Source organism: Oryzias latipes, chromosome 9, assembly GCF_053564925.1.
Source record: "Oryzias latipes strain Hd-rR chromosome 9, Olatipes_Hd-rR_3.1".
Lineage (NCBI taxonomy): Eukaryota > Metazoa > Chordata > Actinopteri > Beloniformes > Adrianichthyidae > Oryzias > Oryzias latipes.
The window spans coordinates 7,162,238-7,190,220 of NC_136245.1; the positions used below are offsets into that span (position 1 = coordinate 7,162,238).

The 27,983-nt window shown below is 41.5% G+C and overlaps 1 protein-coding gene across 6 annotated transcripts in view; it reads left to right on the forward strand.

The window, feature by feature from the left end:
- The window catches only part of zmat4a (zinc finger, matrin-type 4a), a 176,944-nt gene that overhangs the window by 116,184 nt on the left and 32,777 nt on the right, over positions 1 to 27,983 (forward strand). Inside the window, exon 6 of one of the 6 annotated variants that reach the window (XM_078952555.1) lies at positions 10,775 to 27,845. The exons of the other annotated variants lie outside the window; for them this stretch is intronic. Coding sequence (XP_078808681.1) covers positions 10,775 to 10,836 — 62 coding nt within the window. The 3' untranslated portion in view covers positions 10,837 to 27,845. Of the gene's footprint in view, positions 1 to 10,774; positions 27,846 to 27,983 lie in introns of those variants that run through there. 6 annotated transcript variants of the gene reach the window in all.

Consider the following 27,983-nt stretch of genomic DNA (forward strand, 5'->3'; position numbering starts at 1 on the left):
TGGAAAGAAGAAAGGTAGACAGCAAGACCAGATGGAAAGCAAGCAAGGCATGTAGATTGGGAGCAGGTTTAGGCTGTTTTAGCATGGTGTGGATGGAAAGAGGAATAGAGGTTGAAGGTGTGATGTGAATGGTGTCCATATTTAGGCAAGCCAGGTAGATGAGTGAGAGGAGAAGGAGAAATTCTGGAGGCATCAGGGTACGTCTAGAGCAGTGTTTTTCAACCTTTTTTGAGCCACGGCACACTTAAACCTCAACAAAAATCCCGCGGCACACCAGCATTAAAAAAAAAAAAAAAAAAAAAAAAAGGATAAAAACAGTATGTATTGATCCACAGTCCCTCCATGATCTCACATGCATTTTTGTGATAATTGTGGCAGAAAAAGCTGGGAGTTGCAGCTGTTTTTGCTAATAGATGTAATAAAAGCTAAGTTAGAAGATTTAAAAACTTTTTGATTTGTGTTCGCTGTTGTTTCAAGACGTTAAGAGGAGAGACTCGTTGTGCGCCGACACGCTCACGCTGTCACTTTTAACCCAATGCATCATGGGAGATGTAGTTAAATAATCAGCTGAAACCAGAAAGACTAGAGTCTCTGAGCTTCATTGTTTTGTTCACTTGTTCCACGGTCTGACACCGGATTCTGTGGAAAGTTACACCGCTAAAGACGAGCTTTAGCTTGTATTTTTGTTAGAACTGAGCGACTTTATCAGCAGAATTCAGAGCAAGGAAGTGAAGACTTTAACCACTTCTGATTGGTCAGACTGATGACATGTGATTAAAAATCCAAGAATGATTGGTGGAGACAGTTAAAGGGGCGGGACTTTTCAGAAAGTCATTCTTATCAAAATGTTTTTAATAGAATCAAATAAACACGAAGAAAAAAGTATTTTATGATCTTTCATATAACTAATTTCTTAGTGTTTTATCAGGACCTGTTTGGATGAACAAAGAACTGAAATCCTGGAGATGGAAAATGTCTTTAAATCAGGTAATGAGGACAATTTCCCACGGCACACTTGACCATCTCCCACGGCACACTAGTGTGCCGCGGCACACTGGTTGAAAAACACTGGTCTAGAGGATAAAGAGCAGAGATTTGGCAGATTTTAATGCACATTTGGGTGAAGGAAACAGTGGCAGGTGACAAAGAAGTGAGGTAAGTTTCGTGCACAGAAACAGAATGCAGAATAACAGATGGCCGCGGACTCAACACAAGTTGATTACATCTTGTGCTGACATTTTAATCTGGAGAAGATCAGTGACTCCAACGTCATGGCTGGGGAGGGTGTAGCCAGACAGCATAGGGTGCTTTTGTGTAGCAGGACTCTGTCTTTGAGGAAGATGTAGAGAGAAAAGGAAGAGCAGATCAGAGGAACAGATGTTGGAAGTTGAGAAAAAAAAAGAATGCTGTGTGGCTTTTAGGGAGGAGTCCAAAAACGTTTTGGAAGATCAGGTGGTTCTCCTGGATTAATGGACAACCGCAACGAAAGGGAAACTGGAATAAAGTTACATGGTGTGTCATCTGGAATTAGGAAAACAGATAAAAAGTCTTGGGGGCGGATGGAAAATATTCAGGAGTGTATAAGGTGGAAAATGTTGGGTGCAGATAAGTGTGACACTGAAAGTACAAAATGGGAAGCATAGAAAAATGCAGAATGAAGTGACAAAGGCCAAACATTGGATGTATGAGGACTTGTAGGACAGGTTGAACACAAAGGAGGGAGAGATAGATCTATGCATCTGACTAGTTTGATGAAGAACAGAAATGGAAACGTTTAATGGGTACCACAAGGTATGGAAGTATGGAAGGAGAACTTTGAAGAGCTGATGATTGAAGACAATGCCAGATAGCAAAGAGTAAAAGAGGTGGCTGCTGTGGAGCAGAAAGTAGTTAGTGACATGGAAAAGACATTAAAAAAAAGATGAAGAGGGGAGAGGCAGTTTATCCTGACAGCATACTTGAGGATGTCTGCAAGTATTTAGGAGAGGTAGCAGTAGAGCTTCTGAATGCAATGTTTAACAAAACCTTAATGATGTCTGAGGAAAAGTGGAAAGGTGTTCTGGTGCCGACTGGAGGTAAGAAACGAAGGTGTTGAGGTTCTCTTTGGGAGTGACTGGGACGGATAGGATCTGGAATGAATCCATTAGAGGAAAAACTCATGTAAGATATTTTAGAGATACATCCACAGAAGCCAGATTAAACTGCTTGGATATTTTCGGAGGACAGACAAAAATAAGGAGGTACATGGATGCAGAGGATAGGATTAGATGGAGGCAGATGATTTGTTGCGACAACCTCTAAAGGGAGCAGCTGAAAGACAAAGAAGAAGTGACTTTGGGGAGAGTTTCAAAAGTAGCCAAAGGTGTAGAGAAGGAGCCTGTGAGGGTAGATGGTGTGAGTGAGGTGGAGGCAGAGGACAAGGTTAGATGGAGACGGATGGATGGCTTTTGGAAAAGGGAGCAAAGATCAAAGGGATGTTTCAGAAGGAAACTTTGTGAACTTTTGCTGAAATATAGTAAAACTATGGGCTAATAATTTTTGTTTGTTGCATTTAACCCTTGTGCTAGGCACTTTAAGATTGGGACTTGGGTCATCTAGACCCACTAGACCGAACCTTTTTTCTTCAATGATTTGTGATCTTCACTGGTGTCCATGGATTACATGAAATCTTTCCACCTTTATCCACCTTTGTCCTGGTAGGAAGAACACGTCAATGTAAGGGTGGGGTCATCTAAGATAGCACAAGGGTTAAATGAGCTTTATTTAACATTTTTTAATCACCCAGAATGTCTATAATATCTCAAGATAAGAGAACTGGTACACACCAGCCCACATGTTTAAGGAAACATTCACACTCTTTCTCTGCACATTTTTTACTGATTGTTTATGTGAGGCATTGGAATACAGTTAAAAATATGATTATCAAAAGAATTAACATTAAACTTTCAAGGGCACCAGCAGGATGCGCATCTCACTCATCCTTGCAGTCATAGTTGTAAGATTTTGACATGAAGTCTTTGCCCCTGTTACACTTCTGAAAAAGCAGTCAAGCTATTCCGGTAGCTGTTTGACTTCCTTCCCATATTGTCAATGCACTCTCAGCCTCCCGGGATCATTAAGTTTTAAGAGCAGACAAATCTTTACTGCACAATTTCTAGATGCCAGTCAGACCAGGAAATATTCACCACAATAAACAGAATCTTTTGAGTCCAGACTGAAATTTACATAAAATGTGTCTTCTCAATGCCGTCTCTAGCTGGTCTGGATACATGCAGGACATTTATAGATCTACATTTCAAATAAAAGTGGCCTAAAAGATAAATGACAGGCAGGGCAGAAAATTTGGCAGCACTAAAAGGTGCATTTTTGCTTGGTTTTAAGTAGTAGAATTAAATATTTCATGCTAGATAAAGAATACGGAAGTGGAGATATTAAACAAAGTAAAACTCCAGAACAATCAGAAAAATGAGAAATTCTTCTATAAATCTATTTTTTAAAATTTTTAGAGTTGTGGTCAGCTATTTTATCATCATCTTGCACATGTTTAGCTTGATCTAAACATGTGCATTAACAAGCAAACTCCACATAAAAAGGTCCCAGCCTGTATTTAAACCAGGACCTTCATGTCGTATGTGCTAGAGGGCAAACCAGTTTAAAAAAATTAATAAATAAGTGCACCTCATAGTGCAGACACTACGTAACACATAAAAAAGTAACAATGCAACTTAACTCTCAAAAAAACTCTGCCTTTATCTTGGGGTGTCTAACTACGCATGACCCTTCGTGAATTTCACAGTCATGCAAACAAGAAACCAAAAGAAATTGACAATCATAAATGTGGGTTCTCCTTGGTGAGGTTTAAAGAAAAGCATCAGGTTCCTGTATGAATTTGATCAATTAAAAAAATCTTACAGCCACAAGTTCTGAATGAAAAAAGTGATTGGTAATGTAATCTACAAAAAAACAAAGCCTATTGATCTTTCAAGTGGGAATTTTGCTTTTTAAAATTCATGTTTATGTGTAAAGCACGTTTAGCAATATGAGTTAGAAAAGTGCTGTACAGTTTGATTTTATTTGAATGGGTTTGAAAAAATTTCCTCGTAAATAGGGATTAGACCTACACAATTATTCACAAATTTATCGTCAATGCGATTTCAAGTTGTGCAATATCCATATCACAGAAGTCAGCGAAAATGGCAGTAAATGGTAAACCTTAAAAGTGTTGATACAATCTTATGGCAACTTGAACAGTTTAATGAATTGAATAAATCCCTTTATGCATTTGACCAATCAGATGGAGCTCTCATGTTAAATGATGCCCTCCTGATTAGACGAGGGTCATTTGGAGAATAATTTATGGTATTTTGACTCTTATTTAAATTAAACTTGCAGTGCAAAGAAAATGTTTTTGTTGTTTTTGCTTGTTGTACATTTATCGCAAGTTATATCGTCATCACAATATTGATCATTGATATCGTACATCGCGAGTTTCCTCATATCGTGCAACCCTAGTAGGGATGCCACAATTCTGGATTCAAACCCGAACTGCATGTTGCATTAAACCAAATCGTTGAGAAAATAAATTGTGGCATCCCTACTGGATACCATTAGGTCTACGTTTAAAGAGTCAAGTGCGAATTGTGTTAGATTTTAAATTTATTTCTTATTTATTGTTATATTACATTAAGCCAGGCTTAGTATGAGCCAACTGAAAGTCTTTATTTGTATTGTAACGTGCTTATTAGCAAATACAAAATATATATATTTTTAGAAACTTTTTTTTTAATGTTTTGTAATGGACAAAATTCAAATCAAAACCAAACAACACTGTGTCCCAAAGATCAAAGTTTGAACTAAATTTTGAAGAAAGTGTGTCGCTGCATCACTAATGGTAACCATGTGACTGAAGCCTTAAGTTATCCTTTTTTGCTCTATTTTTGTTACAGTTGGCTACTGGGTTCGGCATAATGCTGATCTGTCATACAATAGTTTCAGATTGGAGATTAGTTTATTTGTACAAAACAGCTAAATGTGTAATTATAACATTGACTTCATTTTTTTTTTTTCATGATGGGGAGTCTGAAGAATGTCAGCACGCTAAGCTGCAACGTTCAGCACTTGGAATAATGAGTATTTCTGGCTGGTGATTATCAGTTGGTAATGAAGTAGCAAATCATCCTATCAGGCAAGAGCAGCAGTCTGAGCCTGTGGAGAGACGATTGGGAGCACAGCAGAGCGGGGAGGAAGAGCAGAAGAAGGAGAGGCATTTCCATTTTTCTGCACTCTTTCCTCCATGTATTCCTTGAGCAATACGTTGATGACACTACCCTCCTTCTGACCTCCCTTTATGTCCTCACATACCTCTGAACTTGAAAAGAGAATGTGCAATCTGACTCTGAATCCGCCCGTATGATGAAATATTCAACATCTCCCATAGAGCAGGACTTTTGCATACAGTTTCACGTGTGAATAGAACTGCAGCGATGACAAAAAGAAAAAAACCTGAGAGAATGGGAACAATGACGTACAGTAAAAGCTGGGACAGCTATGAGACATTTTATTATACATGCATGCCTCCAGGGGTAAAACGGTACTGATATGCATCAAACTTGTAGCCCAAATGAAAAGATGTGAAAAAATTGGCAAAGAGAACATTTTTCACAGACGTCTGTATAAGTAAGAGTGGGAAAATTGAAAAAAAGAAAGATTCTCATTCAGTTGTTACCATCTTTACTCTTTATCTTATCATATCTTATCATCTTTAAAGATGTTAAGCAAAAATCCTCTGCTGTTCGAATAATCCCCTCTATCACATTTCCTTTATGTTTAAAGTATACTGGAAATATTTATTAGTAGAGAAATATAATATACTTTAAACAGGACTGTAATGTTTTGCATTTGCAAATATGAAATATTTTAAACAGCCTAAAATAATCGTATAATACATAGGGAGAGGTTGCAGTTATTGAATGTCCTTAAGTTGATACATGTAAAACTGCATTTAGTTTTTAATTAAATTTTTGTTTAGAATTATAGCATTTGGTCGTTTTTTTTGTTTATTTTGCAAATACATACATGAAGCGCCACAACCAAGTGGCTGGAATAATACACAGGAACATGTGTGCAGAGAAAACCCAGTGTCAAAATGTGAAACACCTCAGAAAGTGGTAGAGAATGAGAGAGCAAAGATCCTGTGGGACTTCCAGATACAGACTGACAAGATGGTAATGGCGAACCAACCAGATTGGTGGATCTGGAACCAGATCTTGTTCATTTAAACTGGTGGATAAAGCGATGGAAACATTAGGAAGAAGGAACATGAGTAACTGGAGAAATACCAGGGACTTAGAGAAGAACTCCCAAGCTGGAGGAGTGGCTACAACAGATACCTGGAAAGACCTCTGTCCCCACTGCTGTTCTGCATAGGTCTGAACCCCCTCAGCCAAATAATCAACAAGACTGGCTATGGATACCGACTCAGAAATGGGGCCAACATCAGTCACCTCCTCTACATGGATGACATCAAGCTATATGCTAAGAGCGAGCGTGACATTGACTCCCTGATCCACACCACCAGGATCTACAGTACTGACATTGGGATGTCATTCGGGCTCGAGAAATGCAGCCAGATGGTGACAAAGAGAGGCAAGGTACTCCACACAGGAGGGGTCTCACTCCCAGATGGAACAATAACAGACATCGAGGACAGTTACAAGTACCTTGGAATTCCCCAGGCAAATGGCAACCTGGAGCAGGCAACAAGGAAAGCTGCAACAGCTAAATACCTCCAACGAGTAAGGCAAGTCCTGAGAAGCCAGCTCAATGGCAAAAATAAGACCCGGGCAATAAACAGCTACGCACTGCCAGTTATCAGATACCCTGCAGGAATAATAAGATGGCCAAAGGAAGAGATACAGACCACGGATGTTAAAACACGAAAGCTCCTCACCATGCATGGAGGGTTCCATCCCAAATCCAGCACACTGAGACTGTATGCTAGCCGCAAGGATGGAGGCCGAGGACTAGTGAGCGTAGAAGCCACTATCCAGGATGAAACATCCAAGATGCATGAATACATCAAGCTCAAGGCCCCAACTGACAGTGTGCTCAGTGAATGTCTCAGGCAATGGAGAGCAGAGGACACAGTGCTGGAGGACAGATCCTCATGGGAGGACAAACCCCTGCATGGGATGTACCACCGGACCATAACTGAAGTGGCTGATATCAAGAAGTCCTACCAATGGCTAGAAAGGGCTGGCCTACAGGACAGTACTGAAGCGCTCATCCTGGCAGCTCAGGAACAAGCCCTGAGTACCAGAGCAATAGAGGCTCAGATCTACCACACCAGACAAGACCCAAGGTGTAGGCTGTGCAAAGAGGCCCCTGAAACAATCCAGCACATAACTGCAGGATGTAAGATGCTGGCAGGTAAAGCATACATGGAGCGCCACAATCAAGTGGCTGGAATAATATACAGGAACATGTGTGCACAATATGAACTGGAAACCCCAAGGTCAAAATGGGAAACACCTCCGAAGGTGGTAGAGAATGAGAGGACAAAGATCCTGTGGGACTTCCAGATCCAGACTGATCGGATGGTAATGGCAAACCAACCAGACATTGTAGTGGTGGATAAAGAACAGAGGAAAGCCGTTGTGGTGGATGTGGCAGTGCCAAGCGATGGAAACATCAGGAAGAAGGAACATGAGAAACTGGAGAAATACCAGGGACTCAGAGAAGAACTGGAGAAAGCCTGGAAAGTGAAGGTGACAGTGGTGCCTGTGGTAATTGGAGCACTCATGGCAGTAACCCCCAAGCTGGAGGAGTGGCTACAACAGATACCTGGAAAGACCTCAGACCTCTCAGTCCAGAAAAGCGCAGTGCTAGGAACAGCTAAGATACTGAGCAGGACCCTCAAGCTCCCAGGCCTCTGGTAGAGGACCCGAGCTTGAATGAGAAACCATATACATTTAACCAGGTCAAGTGAGTGACACTTATTTAAAATGGTTAACGCTTGGAGGGGCCGGTAAGTGGTGCTGTTGTGGTTTTTTTGGACTCAACGCTGACGAGCCAGTACATCGTCACATGCGGGTGGATATAACAACACACATTTGCCGCAGTACCGAAATAGTCTGCGCTTTTGGAGTGAAAGACCTCTTATTAGCTGGCGAACTGAAGAGATGCAGAGCTGCGCAATGGCTTGTGGCGGGCACCCAAGTAGTCTGCACTGGTAAAAATAAAGTACTAAAAACTGATTGAATATTTATTTCTTTTGTAAGTGACCATGGTATGAGCGGGTTAATGGCCTTCAAAGTGTACACTATCAGACTGTGCAAGTGTAGACATACTGTAACTTTAAAGGGCAAATACCATGCAAAAATCAACTTTTTGAGCTTTTAAGTGTATTACAATGTCAATTCCTTACAAAAAGAAACCCCAAAGCAGTATTTTGATCCATTCACACTTTTTAAAAATTGCTCTAAAAACCTGCGCTTAGCCCCTCCCAATCCGCAAAAATTAGTGGGCTCTTATACAATCTGACATCACAACAGCCCTTTCCAGGAAGAGTCTGTACTTCCAGCACTGCCCCCAGGCTAGCGCACACGCACACACAGTTTAGCTGATCACTAGCAATGATCAGCTAAACACTTTCATTTTATATGCGCAATATGAACATCCACCTTTGCAAATGTGTCGGTTCGAAGTTTGTTTTTGTGGGTAAGACGCAGACACGCTGCACAGTTCAACTCTAGGTCTCTGTCATGAAATGTGCGGCACCCACAAGAAGCGAAAGCCGGTATCTCAGAAAGGCCTAAGAAAACGCATGATATGGCCTTGTAAGCACAACAACCCAGCACAGAATATATTTCTATGTCAGTTCACCATGCAGTCATGACTCCAGTTAGCAAGAAGCAAATTTACAACAACAACAAAAAATAAGTTTTAAGTACTTTTTTTCTCAGCAGTTACAACAACAAATGTGTTTGAAACTAAAGATATCTTTAAGGAAGGCAGCATCAATCTTGCAAAGGAGTGAAGTGCTTTCTGCTTATAATGCTGCAGCAGGGAGATCATATGCTGCTGCTGATTACTCCAGAGGAATAGCTGATACCATAACACTGGATTTTAGTACGTTATTTAAAAAAAAAAGCATCAAGTATATTGTTCACCCTAAATGCGATGCTCTTGCAGCAGAAGCACCAATCCTTACTTTACTAGTAAAAGACAGGCCTCTTGCTCAGCATTTTATTAGTTTTCTCTTATGTAGTTGTGAAACTGTTTTATTCATTTCCTGTGTTGGTTTAATAAATTGTCAGTAAGGGTTTGTGTCATATTGCAGTGCATAATATTTTGTTGCAAACATATGCAAAACGGTTGAAAGCAGTTTTCCACCTTAATCTTCCTTTGTGATTAGAAAGCTTAGAAATATAGAATTCGCTCATTACAGTTTCTTTGGTGTTTAAACTGTGACTCTGTTGCATAAGTGCAGCACAGTTATGTGACGACGAGTTATCCTCCCTGTTCTGTTGATATGAAATATTAGATTTGACAGACAGCTCTGTCTTTTCAAGATGATCAACTGTAAGCCGCGGTCTGTGCTATCACTCTAAGTCTGTTTCTTTGACATGGCTGTTTGTTTCTGCTCCAGGAAACAGTAACATAAGCAACCAGCTTCCTGTTGTCTGGAAATAAAGAACAGTTTTTTCAACTGGCTCATTATGAGTTGCCTCCTGACTTGTATTTCTCTGACAGACTGGCCATCATTTGGGATGAAAGTTAGACCTGTTTACCTTGCTTTTGGCTTGTCCTTGTTATCGTCTGGTTTTAGTTTTTTGTTCCCAACTGTATAAACATACCTTTAGAAGTCTAGACACTACCGTATCCATATCATCATTTACGATTTGCAGAAACATCCAAACACCATGTGATTCTTGTGTTACGTGAGGGGTGGGGTGGGGGTTGAGGGAGTACCCAGATGCAGAGAGGATGAGGCAGGAGTTCCAGATGAGCAAGATCATTAATAAATAACTATAAACCCTGAAACCAAAACCACTGCATAAGCAGCAAGCCAAACTAGTAAAATACTTGGAAAAACCACAGGAACAGAGACCTAAGACTATGGACAAGCACAGGAGGGAGGAAAAGACAGGACTTAAATACATACAAACGAGACACAGGTGACAACAATGAGGGCAGATGGGGACCAAAAGTAAAACTCGAAACAACATAACAGGAAACCTTTCAAAATAAAACAGGAAACTGAACTCAAAACATGACAGAACAAAAAAAGAGAACCAGAACACAAAAGCAAGGAAACTAAAACCGTGAAATCTAGTTTATTTAAACTTTGTAAAATATTGTTTTCACTTAAAATTTAAACCGGGAAATTACACTTTTCTTTAGCAATAGTTTCTATGGTCTTAATTAAATGTTCTTAGGTTGTGTTAGCAAAGGTACCACGTTATTAGGGTCTGTCTGTTCTGCCAATGTAATTGTTTGATGTAGAATGATTTACATGAGTCAGATTTGTCAATATGCTGCACTGCTTACATCACATACCGCAAAAGAAAAACAATTTATGTATACAAGACATCAAGTGCAAGAGTTTAAAAAACAACTCTGATCATCCTTTGATCTATTTTTGGCTTTTTAATGATGATTTTTATCCAAAATCTGTGTTGTTTTGTAGGGCAAAGTTTCTGCAGAGCGGCAGTAGTTCATCAGAAATTAACCTCTTAGACCGTCCCCTCTTACTGTCATCTTTCTGTTACAGTCTCCTGCTACTTTGGCCTTTGCAACCCCAACCAAACTTTACCGATGCAACAAAAATGGTGAGCAATATTGGAGCTATACAGCCATAAAGTTTTCAGCCAGATGTACATGATTCATGTACAAATACTTACATGGATCTTTTTGTCTGCAAGTGGACGCATCACAATAGAGCAGAGCAGGGAGCTTGTGGGCCGCCGAACGTAGCACCAACATCACACCTACGAGCATCTTTACTTCTCCGAACTCACAACAATTTGAATAAAGAAATACTCAGAAATGCAATTTTAGGCTTCATTTTCTATACATATGTCCTCCATCTTCAGAAAATTCCACTAGAACATGTTAAAATCACCATAAACACAATTTTTGAGGATAAGGATTTGTAACATCTTGCGATTTAGAATGGTCACTTTTATACACCTCAAAAACTAAACTAAGAATTCTTTAAGATACCCAAGACAGTTGAGGGAGATTAATTGATACTTTTTAGATACGCTTAAAATTTCACCAACATGGGGTAAGAAATTTCAAAACCTTTGCCGCTGTAAAGTATATCAGAAACTGTTGCAAATTCTGTCTGTGGTTTGCTGTGAAGCCTCAGAGTGTGGTGACATACTAACCTTTGACAATCTGGAAGCTGTGGCTGTATTTGCTTTGCTATCAGATAAATACACGAAAAGCATCCGCTAAATGCCACAAAAGGCATTCAACACATCTGTGCCACTGTTTCTAAGTACAGAACGTCTTAGAAAAAGGAGTGACACAAACAATACTGTACACTGAGTGAGGCTCAGTACAGTGCTTAAGCATACTGTAAGTGATTTTCAAATGAAAGTCAGGTGTGTGGCATTAAGAAACTGTGCGCTGGGGTTGCTGGGAGATGAAGTGCATTCAGAACTCTGGAGACCATTCACTTCAGTGACCAGAGGGGGAGATGTCTGAGATATTGACAGAATATGAATAAACGGAACAATGGATCCACTGAATGTGGCATTACTACAATAGGAGAAAGCTAACCCCCAAAATATCCAGCTCTATTGTGTGTTACTTTGAGTGCATATCTCCATAGTAACAGTTAAAAAAGAACATTTTTGCAGAGCAACTTTGCTCCAGTTTTATCAGCCTTTCTGTGCCATTCATGCAATAGTTGCAAACTTAACAGCTCTCTTGTAGTTTTACTGGTCAGTCTGTTTTTTAAGCATTGTTCAGTTGTTAACCCTTGTGCTATCCAAGGCACTTTAACATTAGGAGTGGGGTCATCTAGACCCCACAAGACAGTGCGCTGAACCTTTTTTCTTTAATGATTTGTGATCCTCACTGGTGTCCATGGATTACATGAAATCCTCTTCACCTATATCTACCTTTCTCATGGTAGGGAGAACACCTCAATGTAAGGGTGGGGTCATCTAGACCCCACAAGATAGCACAAGGGTTAAAAGGTTTATTATTTTTGGTCAGCGGGCACTTAAAAGCACTAAAGGTAGATAACAATCCAGTCTGTTCAATATCTCCTCCTGAGACTTATAAACTTGTTCCGATTTTCATTGAGACAATAATAACAAGATCCCCTAGTTTGATTCTTCTTTGTTTTCTGTTCCCCTCTCAAACTAATGTGGGTCACAGAGACATGGAAGTAGCGTCAGAAAGCGACCTTTGCAGTGGGAGTGGAGCTCACCATACCAGTAGATATTTCATAAACCCAAACATGGAGACGGATTACTGATGCTTCTGTAGAGCTTTGTAAATTTCTAAACATCATCTGTGTTTTCCATGCATTGTAATGAGATTTACACAGACATAAATGTGAAGGTATCTGCTGCTGTAAATCAAAGTATTGTTCACAGCTGTGTTTTTGGAATGACTTATCGCGTGAGTTGGTTTGTGTTTATTCACACAAATGATTTATTGGTTATTGGTGATTGCAGGATAATTACACATTTTGCAAAGTGAAACTTTGAGATGAGAACATTCGCTTCATTTTCACAAAATTCGGGCTAGCCAGAAAGCCGGTTCACGCAAAGAAAAAAAACTTGTAATATTTTCTTCATTTTAAATACTTCTTTGTTCGAACGAAATAATATTTTGAGGGAACAATTCAATTATCCTGCGGGAAAAATGTAATTATTCCATAGGAACAAACTACTATTTAATAATTGCCATCCAGCTTGCCTAAAAACTTGTAAATCTTCCCAGCCCTTCCATTTCCCTTATTGGGCCAATAGCTGAACCCTGTTAGCCCAAACCCCCAACAATAGGCTGAGTGACAGAACTGAAGGCCAAGCGGCGTCACTGCCACTGCGTTCAATGAACTCCGGAACCTAGAATGGAACCCAAACAACCACACAGTCCAAATCAGTCCGCTACAGTATAAAGACCCCAATATGGCACCTTTCAAGAGACATGCTCACGACACAGAATTCAAACTCAAGGCTATCAGTCACGCAGTAGAACATGGGAATAGAGCAGCAGCGAGAGAATTCAACATTAATGAATCAATGGTATGGAAGTGGAGGAAGCAAAAAGATGACCTGTGCCAAGTAAAGATGACTTAACACAGTTTTCGAGGGAACAAAGTTAGATGGCCACGGTTGGAGGACAAACTCGAACAGTGGGTTGTTGAACAGAGAGCAGGAAGTAGAGGCATCTCTACAGTCACTATTTGAATGAAGGCAACAGCGCTAGCTAGCGACATGAACATCAGTGATTTTAGAGGCAGTCCTTCTTGGTGCTTTTGCTTTATGACCGCACACGAACTACTGTCTAGCAGTAACTGCCAAAAGATTACCAAGAAAAGCTGGCCTCTGTCCGCGCATACTACAAAAACAAGAGCACATCAACAACACTGACAAGGTTCCACTCACTCCTGTGAACGGCATTGTGGAGAAAACGGGGACTGGTACGGTGAATATACGCACCACAGGGAATGAGACGTCATCCTTCCCTGTAGTTCTCGCATGCCAGGCTAATGGCCAGAACCTTCCACCTATGGTTATTTTCTATAGACTGTACCTAAAGAAAACTTTCCAGTTGTTTTGGGAGTGAACAGAGTTGTCAGAATTTTGATTGTATTCTTGTAATAAAGTTTCACACACTGATTTATTTCACTGTTTTGTTGACATTCCTTTTAGTGCAGCTACATCTAGTGGATGCACAACGCAACCCCAGCCACTACAGTAGTTTCTATTCTGTGCGCCTTATAATGCGGTGTGCTCTATATATGAAAACTGTTTTAATTTAAGCCATTCATTGAAGGTGTGCCTTATAATCCAATGTGCCTTATAGTGCAGAAAATACCGTATTTCGTGGGAACGGATTACTATTTCGTAGGAAGAAAATACTAATGAAATCCTAATTCATGGGAACGATTTTATCATTTTTTACCCATGTCAGGTCACAGGCTCCGTAAATATCCCGGTGGAACCATTGTGGGTTTTTATAGGCTCAATTGCAGTCTTTAATGAAAGATTCATTTCTGTTAGGTGTGATAGAGTGTTGTCTCTCTTCTTTCTCCACTTTTTTCCAACAATTGCTTTCAAGCCAGTATTCTCAAGCTGTGACTCCCAGCTGTGTTTTTATATTTAGTGCTCCCTCAGACAATAAAATAGATCTATTACTGCTTTGATGGCAGATCTAGAGATGGGCAAATTACACTGAGATGATCTTCAAAAGGAAGCAAAAAGGAGAGTATTTTTTAATAACTGCTTTAATGTAAAGTTCCAGATTGTTTGAACAAAGGGTGGGCCATTTGTATCTCGCTAAAGCCTGCTCTCCACATTATTTAATCTGCAGTTTTTTCCTTGCGTGAAATCTTACTGCAACACATTTAAATGGCTATAATTTCTCATGAATTTGTGTGCACAGATGTGTGACTTTGGACAAATCACATATTTGTGAGTAATAAGTCCTCTTGAAACTTAAAAGAAAAATGTACAAATAATTTCATGCAGAATCTGACTTGGTGCATGCTGTTTTTAGACTGGACGTGTGTTGCCGGCACCACACGTTTGGAGATAACCAGAATGGATAAATGATGATTTATTCATACCTTATCAGATTGTTTGTAATGAACAAATTGTGCCAGTTGTAGCACAAACCTTCAGGACTAAGTCAAAAGCTGCAGCCTGTCTTATCACTCCAGTCAGTCTTTTGGAGTTGGGTATTTTCATCCACTATCCAGTGCAGGAAACCGTGACAAAAGGCAATGCTCTTATAAAGAAAAATGATTATCTGTATGTTCATTACCAAACTGTGTGGCCTCCTGACCTCTATCTAACATGCAGTGGCTCTCATTTAGAATGAAATTGAATCTAATTCTTAACCTTTGGGATTTAAGTTGAATTATATTTTTACTGTTTTATTTATTTATTTATTTATTTTATTTTTTTTCTTTTTTAACTTGTCCTGTCCAACAGCTAGGCAAACAGATGAGAGCTGAGGGCCTCTTGTGTTGGACATATTTTATTTTAACAAGAGGGGTTATTCATCTTCAGACAAACCAAAGGTATGTCTGAATAAACCCCTTTTGTAATTGAGGCCAAAATTTATTAATTTCAATAATGTTTGAAAATCTTTGGTGTTGGACCGGACGGAAAAGGAAAGAGGGGAAGAAGAGAGAGGGACGTTAGAGAGAGGGGGGGGTAGGAGGGTGATAATAGGAGGGGAAGGGGGGTAAGACCATGAAGCAGCATAGAGCAGACAGGTTTACTGGTTGTTTATCGTTACGGTACGGTTCAAATGTAGTACAAAAAGGGCGGGGCCTGTTCACACACACTCAAATATTATCAACACACCTGCTAGCCGCAAAAATGTCCACATGTCAACATGCACACAAAACAGATAGTGTTCACGAACGCATACCTATGCCTTTAAACCAACTAGTGTGAAATCTTTCATTCATTCAATCATGCAAACTATTAGTGCAAAGGTGAGCTAACACCTGTGCTCAGGTGAGTGTTTATGTTCTTCTAAAATGGATGGTGGAATGTGAAAAGAAGGAGGAGGAGCGCCCAGCCACCCCCACACCCATACCCCCGCCGCAGCAGCAGCGGCAGCCGGAATTCCCCCAACGCCACACGGGAACAGGCAGGGAACAACCGCCCCCCGGGCGACCAAGACCGCCACCCAGGCCAGGGCCAGCCGGACCGCCGCGAGGCCCCCAGAGCCAGAGAGCAGGGAGGCGCAGAGGGAAAGAGAGCGCCGCCCCAGCCCAGCCAGGAAAGCAGCCCCCCGCCGCGCCGGAAGAGCCCAACACAGGGCCCCACCGGAGAGGGACGCCCACAGCCCCAGACGAGCACCCCACCACCACCCAGGAGTTCCGGGCATCCCCCCGCCCCGACCCCAGGTACGAGCCAGGACCCCCCAAGGGAGACCCGCTCCGCACTCCAGGCAGCCACCCACCCGGCCCACGGTTGGTCCAGGTAGGAGCAAGGCAGGGGCCCGCCGCCCCCGCCCAGGAGGGGGGAACCCCGGGGAAAAAAGGGCGGCCCACAAGGGATGTTATAAATATGGCCCGACCAGGCTCGGCCATGTTGGAAGTTTGGCGGGGCCCAGCGCCCAGGGGCAAGGACCAGGACCCACCCCCCAGGGACACGAACACCCCCGGCTCAGGTGTAATATGAACCCCCCCACCGTGCGGAGAGAGCACCGCCGGGCCCAGGGAGCCGGCACCCAAGGGACACGGCCGCCATCGCCAAGGGGCCCGCACCCCCCACCAGGGAAGGGGTAGGGGACAGATGGACCCAGGTCCCACCTTCTTTGTAAAATGTGTGTGCGTGTATGGGTGTTTGAGAGGGTGTTTGTGTGCATGTGTGTGTGTTTATGTTTGAATGTATATATTGAAGGGGGAGGGGTGTGTGTACTAAGGGGGGTGCAGTTAAAATTGGCGAGTAGGGCACTAAGGGGACATCTCCTGATTACTCACAGTGATGTCCCCTCACCCTCCACACCAAGGGGCCCTAAATGTCTAAGGTGCGGTTAAAATTGGCGGGTAGGGTGCCAGGAGGACATCTGCTGCTTGCTTGCAGTGATGTCCAAGCACCCCCCCTACCAAGGACCCTACATGTCTAAGGTGCAAATAAAACCGAAAGAGGGGGGGCCCACTCCATACGGCAACCATAGGAGGGGGGCCACTCCCAAGTAGCCCCCCCCCAAGGCGCATCGCAGGCTAGACCCCCCACCCCCTCACCCTAATATGAGGTTATATAAGGAAGGGGGTAAGTTGGGGACAGCTGGTAGACTGTCCCCCGGTGGTCAAACAGCCGTCCCCCAGCCCACCCCCAGCAAAGGGGCCAGGGCCACCCAGCCCAGGGGCCCACCCCCGGAGGCGCCGACACCCCAGGCCCGGCACCACCCACCCCACACAGAGAGAGAGGAGCCAGAAAGCGTCGCCCCCCCCCGGAGCAAGCCCAGGCCCCCACCCCCAGACGCCGGCCCTAGAAGAGCTCTGGTCAGGCCTCGACGGGACCGAGGAGGCCAACCGGCCGAGGCAACCACTGATTGCCTCAGCGGAGACCCCGACCCGCTAGCCCCCCCGACCCGTACTAATAATGGGCCCCCCCTCCCCCCCAGAACGCCCCCCCCACAGGACAGGGCCGACAAGCCCCCCACCCCACCCCACCCCAGACCCCGCAGCCGAAGCGGGTGACACCCAGAGCGACCGGGGGCCCCGAGAGGGTGGTCCCGTCCCGTCCCAGAGCCAGGGAAGGGCCGATCCCAGCCCCAGGTGCAGATGGGCAGCCCATCCGGCGCCGCTGGGCCCCCCCCACCCGAGCAGGGCCCCCCGCCAACCCCCCCCAGCACAGGCAAAGGGACCACCCCCCCAAGCCAAGCCAGACCACCACCCCACCCCCCCACCACGCACCCCCACACCCAAGCCCAGAGGACCACGCAGCGCCCCAGCCCGCCCCACCCAGGCACCGGACCCGACCCCCGACCAACGGAGCCCCCCACCGCCCCCGCCAGGCACCGGAAGCCCCGACCCCCACCCCAAACCACGGCAGAAGGGCAAGGAGCAGCGACGACCAAGCCCCCCACCCCCTAAGTCATGGAGTCAACCACAGGAGACCAGAGAGACTGAATTCTTTCAAAGTTACTTGAGCTTTGGGCTGACATTTTTTCCAAGCTGATATGATCAAACAGCAGATTTCTGTGTTGACTTATGTTTATATTTTTCTTGTTTTTCCAATTTATTAAAATAGTTTTTTTGGCAATACAAAGAGTTATGAAAATGATAGATGCTAATCCTTCTTCTATATCGATGGCACTCATGTCACCAAGCACACAAAGTGACGGTGAGGCAGTGATTGAAACCTTAAGCCAGACTGATAAATCGGCACATACCTGCTGCCAGAGAGCCTGGACAGGAGTGCAGAACCACAGTGCGTGCATGTAGCTGTCGGGTAGATTATTATCACAGTGCTCGCAAATGTCTGAGTTACTGAGACCCATCTTGAACATCCTCTGTCCAGTGTAGTAAATTTTGTGAAGAGTTTTGAGATGGATTAGCTGCAGATTTGGACTTTTTGTCAGTTTAAAGGTGTTTAGACAAAGTTCTGACCAGAAGCTTTCATCTGTGCTGATGCTCAAATCTGCATCCCATTTTTTTGTTGGAAGGGCAATATTGTTATCTAAATTACATAAAAGTTTGTATATTTTGGAGAGAGTTCTATTCATTGAAAAATTAATCAGAGTGGTAACTACATCTGGTAGCTTTAAATCGTCGTCTTTAATTTTATACTTTTTAGTAATACTTGATTTAAGTTGCTGATATTCCAAGAAGTTATTTATTCCATGTTTGTCTTGAAGTTCCTGGGGGGTTATGAATCTTCTATCAATAATTACGTGCTCTAGTTGTTTTATGCCCCCTGCATGCCAAGCTGGGAAGTGAATCATTTTTTTGTTAATAAGGATGTCCGGGTTGTTCCAGATGGGTGTCATTTTGCACGGTTGAATTGATGATTTTGATATTTTGAGAAATTCCCACCAGGCTGTTAAGGTGGCATTTATATTAATGCTTTTGAAACAATCCTGTTTTTTAACTGTTTGGCTAATAAATGGTAGCTGTGACAGGTTGATCTTTCCACATAACGCCTGTTCCAAGTCTAACCATGAGTTGGTTTCTGGATTATTTTTTAACCATTTTAAGATGTATTGTAATCTATTTGCAAGAAAGTATTTGTGGAAGTTAGGTAATTCTAATCCTCCACAGTTTTTTGCAGATTTTAAAGTTTTTAGACTAATTCTTGCAGGTTTGTTGTTCCATAGAAAGCTTGATATGGATGAGTCTAATGTTTTGAACCATTTTAATGGCGGTTGTGTGGGAATCATTGAGAAGAGATAATTAACCTTGGGTAAGATTTTCATTTTAACCGTGGCTACCTTGCCCATAAGGGACAAAGGCAGGTTGGTCCAGCGTGTTAGATCGTCCTGTATGCTTTTCAGTAATGGGGTGTGGTTTAGCTGCACCAGTTCTGATAGTTTGGGGGAAAAGTAGATACCCAGATATTTGATATTTCCTGTTTTAACTGGAATTGTGAGTTTTTGTTCCATATTCCTGTTGAGTGGTAATAAAACAGACTTATTCCAATTAATGGAATAGTCTGATATGGAGGAGAATTCATTTATGATCATTGCTGTTTCATTTACAGAATGTAAATTCCTTAAAAACAGTAATATGTCATCCGCATAAAGACTAATTTTATGATGGCTGTGTTTGGTTTTTATTCCTATAATGCTCTCATTCTGTCTTATTGCTGCAGCTAAAGGCTCAATGAATATAGCAAAAAGAGAAGGAGAGAGTGGGCAGCCCTGTCTGGTTCCTCTTCCAAGAAAAAACCTGTTTGAGGTCTGTTTATTAGTTCTAACTGATGCATTGGGGTTGTGATATAATATTTTGATCCAATTGATGAATGCTTCTCCAAAACCAAACTTCTGGAGGGCAGCAATAAGGAACTTCCAATTAACTCTGTCAAAGGCTTTTTCAGCATCCAGCGATAGTACCGTCATTTCCTGGTTTTTAATGGTGGCAAAGTCTATTATATTAACTAGTCTACGGACATTATCATCCGAGTGTCTGCCTTTGATGAATCCAGTCTGGTCGAAGTGAATTATGTGAGGAGTGATTTTTTCTATTCTCTGTGCTAGTGCTTTGCAGATAATTTTTACATCTGCATTGATTAGAGAAATAGGGCGATAGCTTGAAGGACTAGTGGGATCTTTGTCTGGTTTTAGAAGAAGAATTATGTTGGCTGAGTTCATGTTAGGTGGCATTGATTGGCTCTCATTAATAGATGTGACAGTTTTATAAAATGTTGGTGCCAGTTGTTCCCAGAATTCTTTATAAAACTCAGCAGGAAAGCCGTCAGGCCCTGGTGCTTTACCATTGGGCATAAGTAACAGAGCTTCATGAAGTTCAGACGGCGAGAGCGGAGAATCTAAGTTTGTGATTTGATCCTCATTTAGCCTGGGTAGGTTTACATTATTAAGAAATGAGTCAATACTTTGCTCTGACGGATTGATCTGCGGTGTGTACAGGTTTTTATAAAAGTTTTCAAATGCGTTATTAATTTTGACCGGGTCATGGGTGACATTTCCTGTTTGGTCCATAATAGAGGTGATTGATGATTTTTCTCTGTTAATTTTAAGCTGATTAGCCAGAAATTTGCCAGATTTATTAGAGTTTTCAAATCTTTCAAGTCGTAGCCTTTGTATTTGAAATTGTGTTTGTTTATTAATGATGTCATTTAACTGCAGCTTTAAATTTTTCAGATCTCTCAGAATGTGTTCCTGTGCAGAAGCAGCATAAGCAGTCTCCAGGGTTTTGATTTTATTTTCTAATTCTAATAAATCTGCTTTCTCTTTGCGTTTTTTGTGCGTTGAATAAGAAATGATTTTCCCTCTCATGACTGCCTTTGCTGTTTCCCAAAGAACGCACGGTGGGATGTCTGGAGTATTGTTGAAGTCTAAGAAGGTTGCCCACTCTTTTTTAAAGAATTCAAGAAATTCCTGGTCCTTTAACAGAGACGTATTAAACCTCCAGGTTGTACCAGAGGGTATGGATTTTTCCCTAGAAATGTTTACAGAGACTGGTGCATGATCACTGATAATAATTGGATGGATATTGGAGCTTTGAATATTTTTTAAAAGAGAGTTACTGATTAATAAATAGTCTAAACGGGAGTGTGAATAGTGAACTGGAGAAAAAAAGGTGAACCCTTTAGTGTTTGGGTGACATGAGCGCCACGCGTCGCAGAGACCCAGATCATTCATGTACTGCTTTAGAATACTTGCAGATCGCCATGTACGCTGATTTGCTGCTGTGCTGAGTCTGTCAAGTTCAGGGTCCAAAACAAGGTTGAAGTCTCCTCCTATAATGATTGTGGAGTCAGAGTGAACTGAGAGTGAGGTGAAGAATCTGTGAAAGAAGGAAGAGTCGTCAACATTAGGACCATAAATACTCACTATACAAAAGTCCTTATTCTGAATGGATATATTAATGATTACAAATCTGCCTTCTGGGTCAGTAACTGTATCCTTATGAGTAAAATTAAGATTTTTATTAATTAAAACAGCAACTCCTCGTTGTTTGGAGTTGTAACTGGCAGAGTATATAACTGGAAATTGTAAGCAGCACATAAGGTGATCCAAAGAATTTGATAAATGGGTCTCCTGCAGTAGAGCTATATCTGCTTTTAGACCATCCAGGTGATTTAACACTTTCAGTCTCTTTGGCTCAGAGCCAAGTCCACGCACATTCCAGCTAACGATGTTAAGACTGTTCATAACTGCTCTGACTGAAAAGGTGTAAAGCTAAGTAGTGCTTGTGTACCAGTCCGTGTGCGCGTGCCCGCATTGAGAAGCGCTGTGCGCGTGAACGTTTTCTGGCTATGTGAGCTGCGTGTCGCGTGCGTCCTATGAGAGCCTGTGTGAGGTGATTGCAGTATGTCGGCGTGTGTGTGCGGGATCGCATGTGCACGCCCCTGTGTGCGCTTGTGTGTGCGCGCGCCCGTTCCGTGCATAAATAAATACTTACCGAGGATGAGTTGCTTCCAGGTGATTTACATATAATGAGGGGGGAGAGGGGGGGGAGAGTAAAGGAAAGAAAAAAAGAGATAGAAGGGAAAACGAAAACAACAACAAAACAACAATAGAAACATCAGTGGGACTGAGGTGACGAAGAAAAAAAAAAGACTGTTTTCCTGCGATCGAGGTGTGGATTATTGATGATCCGGTTTTCCATTCATTGAAGTAAGTTTAGCGGGTTTCTTCTGGGCAGCGCAGATGTTCTCAGCGCGGATCTGAAAGCCTTCAGCACAGCCAGGGGGTGATCTCCGGGTCCCGGAACAGCCGGCCGTCCACGTAAAGTTTGTCAACGGCCACAATCGCTCTCGAACCAGCAGCAAGATGCTTCCTCCTCAGCGGGAACAGGATCTTCCTTCTACGGAGGATTTCTGCCGGGAACTGGTCATTAACGCTGTAATGCGTGCCTCTCAGTTCCCGTCCGCGGCCCTTCACCAACTCCTTCTGTTTGAAATGTTCGAATTTAGCCACAATAGGACGCGGGCGCTGGTGGTCGGACCTTCTTCCTCCGAGGCGGTGAACCCTGTGGAAGGAGATCTTCTGCACCTCCTCCTTGGGGAGCTTCAGGTGGACCTGTAAAAAGGATCTGACGGTGGCCTCGGGGTCTTCTCCTACCTCCTCTGGAACCCCCGCGACCACTAGATTGTCCCTCATGCTCCTCGACTGAAGATCCAGGAGGGTTTCCTTTATGGATCGGTTCTCCTCGGAGAGACGGGCGGTGTCATTGCTCAGGGTCTTCACGGTCTCTCTGAGGGCCTGGTTCTCCGCTGCGAGCTCCCGCACCTGCTGCTGGCTGAATTCCAGAGACTCCCGCAGACCTTGAAATTCTCTATGGAGGATCTCCAGCAAATTGAGGCGGCCATCAAAGCTGGAGAGCTTTTTGTCAATCGAATCCAGGATATCGCTCATTCCGCTGCCCGGAGAGGACACAGCCCCGGGAGAGTCCTCAGGCCGTTCACGCTTGGCGGAGGGGGTGGTGGTGGCGGTTCTGGGCTTCACCATGTTGCAGGTATTAAAACACTCGTCAATGAAATTCTCCAGGTCCTCCAGGCTGACAGAAGCTTAATACTCTTAACAGGTTGTGTTAGTTAGCAGGAAATATTTTAATATGGCGGAAAAATGAAACAAGATCGAAAATGTTTGTTCAAATGCTTACGCACCGCCAAGTCGACTCACCACACTCGTCTCGCTGGGTCTCGCGATACTACAGCATCACCCCCCTGTGAATATTTTTACTGTTTTAGAGGTTTTGATAGGAGTGTTACTGCATAAATGTTTTGTTTAAATCTTAAGGAATATTGTAGCTTAGTTTTTGAGAGGCAAAATCATGGACTTTCTTTACAAATAAAAATTTCGCAAAGTTTTAATGAAATGTTTATGGCATGCTTTAGTCAAAATACTATATTATCTTGGTCAATGAAGCACGCCAATGTAATTACGTACTTACTATGCAATATATTCAGCAGGAGTAGGATTTTTCCACATGGTGCACTTCTTGCATCATTACAAGTAAACTCCCAATGCAAGTCATGTTGGAAATAAGGTAATTTGTGCAAACTCATAGAAGGTGTCAAATGATGTTGAGAAAACTTAAAAATAAAGTATTTTGGTCCATCTTTGAAACTCATTTTAATAGTAAAGTCATTGGATTGAGGACATAAATCTTTGAAATTTTATATTACTATAAAATAGCCCAGCTTAAATGTATTTATGTAAATTAAGGGATGGTTACCATGATTTGCATGTTTTAATGTATAAATTATGTTTTCCACATGAACTACGTAGTTGATCATTGTTTTGGCCATTATTGATGTCATGTTTTTGATGTTGATGAATCGACAATCGACAATCTTAATGTATGACGGAGTTTTAGGGCCACCAAAGAAAAAAAAAAAAGTAAAATTACGAGTTTTGGTCTCCTAAATTTACGAGATAAAAACTCGTAATTTTACTTTTTTTTTTTTTTTTTGGTGGCCGTAATACTCCGTCGTATTAATGAACCCATAAACTTTGAAAAATACTGGTTTACTGTCAGACAACATTTTCATAGACAAGGCTAAAGTATATATTTATAGCTTCCAGTTTCCCTTAACCTTTGAGGATAAAGTTACTCTTTATCCTCTGTCAAATATCTGCTGCCTCTTTACACTTTATTTGTACACTTGATTTGGTGTAGGAACCATTGAAAAAAGCTAAAAATCAGACATCAACATCCGCGTCTTTTAACAGATAAAAAAACTGTCACTAAAACTGGTATTTTTGAACTACACAAGTGCAAAAGACATCCACAAGTGTACATAAAATTATGTTAATAAATTACCTTAAAATATGACAAAAACCTTACTTGAACTTAAGCAAAACCTGAACCTTTGCTGAACATGGGGGAAGCCCAGGAGCATAAAAAAGGAATTTATACAACATATCCTGAATACAGAACTTAAAGAACCAAAGCTAAGAAAACCACATGTACCGCACTAATCCTCATAAACATTTGCCTGATTGATTGCACCTGTTATTGGACCGTTTTTTTTCAAATACTTATTTATTTTGTTTTTTTTTTTATGAGTACTTTTTGTATAGCTGCAAACAATGTGATGAAAATAAATGGGGAGAAAGATATTTCTCACAGGGATCCAAGACTTGAAAAAATTTAAAAATATTTCACAGCCACTAAAGGGAGCATGTTTGACTCAGTAACAAAGTAAAACTGAATTTAATAAAGTGTAATCTGTTACATTGTTTGTATTCTTGAGTCTGTATCAGTCAAGGATCAGCTATGCTGGTCCCTTCCTTGTTAACAATAATCAGGTGGAGCACAGACCTAACCTTGATGAGCCAACATTGCCAACAAAAAAACACTCCAGAAGGCTCTCTGGAACTTATTTCCTGCCAGAGTGCACAATGCCAGGTTAAAAAATGTGTTGACTGCAGCCAAGGGCCTGAAGATGATGTATGCTGCTTGTATAATGTGATTGCTGTACATTGTTGTGTTGGTACATTGTGTCTTTGCATTATATTGTGTTTCTATCCACAGCACACACAAAATGTGATACGGTAGAAAACACATGGCAAAAACCACCACAATAAATACAATCAGATTCTGTGCCCGGCTCCTGCAAGAGATGGATGGATTCGGCACTTCTGCCAGCCTTCTTGCTTTCAAATAAACACCACCATCAAGGGTAGAACAAACCCTAGTGCAGTAAGTACCCAGCTATACTCCCGCACTGTTGTGACAGGATCAGTGCTAACAAAGTCTAAGCAGTGCATGTTGTTTTGTCCTTTTTTAAGGATATAAAGGTCTGGATTAGTGTGGTTTGAGCTGCAGTGTCAGCCGAGACAGTTGAGCATGCGACCACATCCCAAAATCGGTACTTTATTTGTATTTACCTTGTTCTTACATGTTGTAAGTACCACAAAAGACACCGTTGCACAACATGTAAATACCCAGTAAGTACATTATAAATACCCACTATATACCACATAAGTGTGAACCAAATTGTACCACATAAATACACAGCTAGTACCATGTAGGTACCGAAAGGAGACACATAAAAGTACCATGTAAGTACCCAGTAAGTCCCCTTAAAAATGTACCATGTAAATACCCTGTAAGTACCCAATAAATTCCATAAAATGTACCATGTGAATGCCCTGAAAGTACTGTTGTTGCTAACTTGGACCACGACCAATCTGTAGGAAAGTACTATTTTCTTTGCATAAATAATCTGGCTTTAGTTTTTTACATATGGTGGTGATAAATAAACCTGTAGGAGCAGTTTGTCAGTTAGTGATAAAGACAAAATACATTACCAAATTTCTAAGGAAACTCTAAGGAAGCTGTGTAAATTATTTGTAACAAACAGTAAATGCACTGTACTCTTTTTGAGAGTTGCTGTTTTAAATATGTGCAAAGAAGTAATGTGTATTTTAGCAAGACTTCACTTTTGTGTGAGGTTTATTGCCATGAAGAGCTTCAATTTATAACACCAAGCTGAAGGGGCTTCTCCCTGCAGTGACATCTGTCTAGTTGCAAAATATCTTATTGCGCCATTGATAGAATCTTACAGATGAAGCAACTTCCAGTGGGATTTGTCCAGTAACAAACAGACCAGTCCTCCAGATGATTTAAAGGGCACACCAGATTTTTGTTTGTTTGTGTGGTTGGTTAGTTGGTTTTGCTTATAGGGAAGAAATTAATCTTTAGTGACGACTTTTTTGTGGAAGTCACTTGCCAAAGCAGTAATTATCTACTCTTGTAACTCTTGCAGATTCAGAATTAGCACATGCTGTTTCAAACTGCTGCAGCCAGAGATGGAATGTGCTGCTTAAGCCATCTGAGAGGGCCAGATGGCTGCTGGTTAATTTAGCATGAACGCTGGAACATTTTCCTGCTAATAAACAGTATACACACAAACGGTTGCACTGCTGATCCGTCATAGTGCCAACATGTTCCCTCCCAGCAGCTCTAGGTAATAGAGCTCAATTAACTGAAAGACAACAAGATATTTATAGCAGAACAATGAGAAACTTCCCTTCCTCCAATTGGTGGCTAACTAGTGGGTCAATGATCAGGTGAAGCAGCAGTTACAATGTTCTGTTTAGCTGTGATTGAACTGAAATATTCAGCATTAGCTTCAGCTATGATACAATACACAAAATAATTCAAATCTAATCTGTAGAATGGTTCTAAATATTCTAATTTGTAAAAGCATGTAGGTAACTGTATCAGTACCAACTGCCAAAGATTGCAAATAAACATTCATACTTACACAAGTGTTTTTATAATCATTTGAATTAGTTCTGTTATAAAAATGGGCAGTAAAGACTTGATTAAAAAACAAAATACTAAAATTGACATATCTAATTCAACTGTGGATGGGTCCATCTTTGGATGGATGGATGGATGGATGGATGGATGGATGGATGGATGGATGGATGAAATAATGGATGGATGGACGTTTTAACGTGTTAAGTCTCTTGTTTTCTCTTCCATATGATTTTTGTTTTTCAAAGCGATGGTACTTGAAAAACAAAAATCAAAAATTAACAATTGCAAGGTCACTTAAATGGGATCAAAGTGCTATGTAGATGTTTATATTTTTCAAAAATATATATATATTTTTTGCTTTGCTAAAACTACAGCAATGACATTTTTTAAAAACAAGGATCATTCTATTACCTTCACAACAGTCATGGGGTTTTCTGTTATTTGTTGGCTTTAATTTTGACATAAAAGTTCTACCATTTCTAGTTGCCATTGCTTATTTACTCTTCAAGTAGTCTGATGCTAGGTTCCCCACGTTACATGGGATTCAGTTGGAGCAAACATGGCTGGCCATTGATGGTTCATGGTGCCTGGCTTAGCTTGTGATTGACAACATTTCAAATTTAGATTTAATGTTTATTAGTCAGATATATAAGACATACGAAGCATAACATCCAGTGAAATGCTATATACAACTGTCCGCCATCTAAACATTGTAGGGGTGAGTTTGAGTATAGATTTGACTAAGAGATGTGGATGTTGTGGATGAAGATGAATAGTAGGAAAAACATAACCACCAACAAAGCTGCTCTATCAATCTATAAAAAATTAATGGAATATAAAAAATAGCATACATTACAGTTGAAATAGAAACATAAAATGTAAGGTTTAAAGTGGGATAGGTATGTATGCATAGAGACCATATGTAAGACCTGCAGAAGTAAAATGACAACACCAAAACAAATTTTCAAATTGTCAATTTTCTAAGCCTGACAATTGCCTAAAGCCTTTCTCTGACAAAGTCTAAATCTCAGCTCTCTCTCTGTATTGACTGACTCCATCCATTGCAGTAAAGTCCCCTTTGTTGGAACTAGCCTTTGTATTCACTAATACAATAAAAGATTTATCTAGCATTTAAGTCTTTGTGATTGTTGATTAAATAAATCACCATACTGGAAACAATAGATGATTAAATACTTGTGTTGTTGCTGCCTCTACACAAAAGAAATTGCATAAAAAGCTGAAGAAATGTCAGCATTTAAAAAGAAAATATTCACAGAAAAAGATGGCTATGCGCCTTTGTGCACTGCTTCACTCTTTGCTTAAACCTTGTGTGAAATACAAGGTTATCCACAAGAGAACGTTT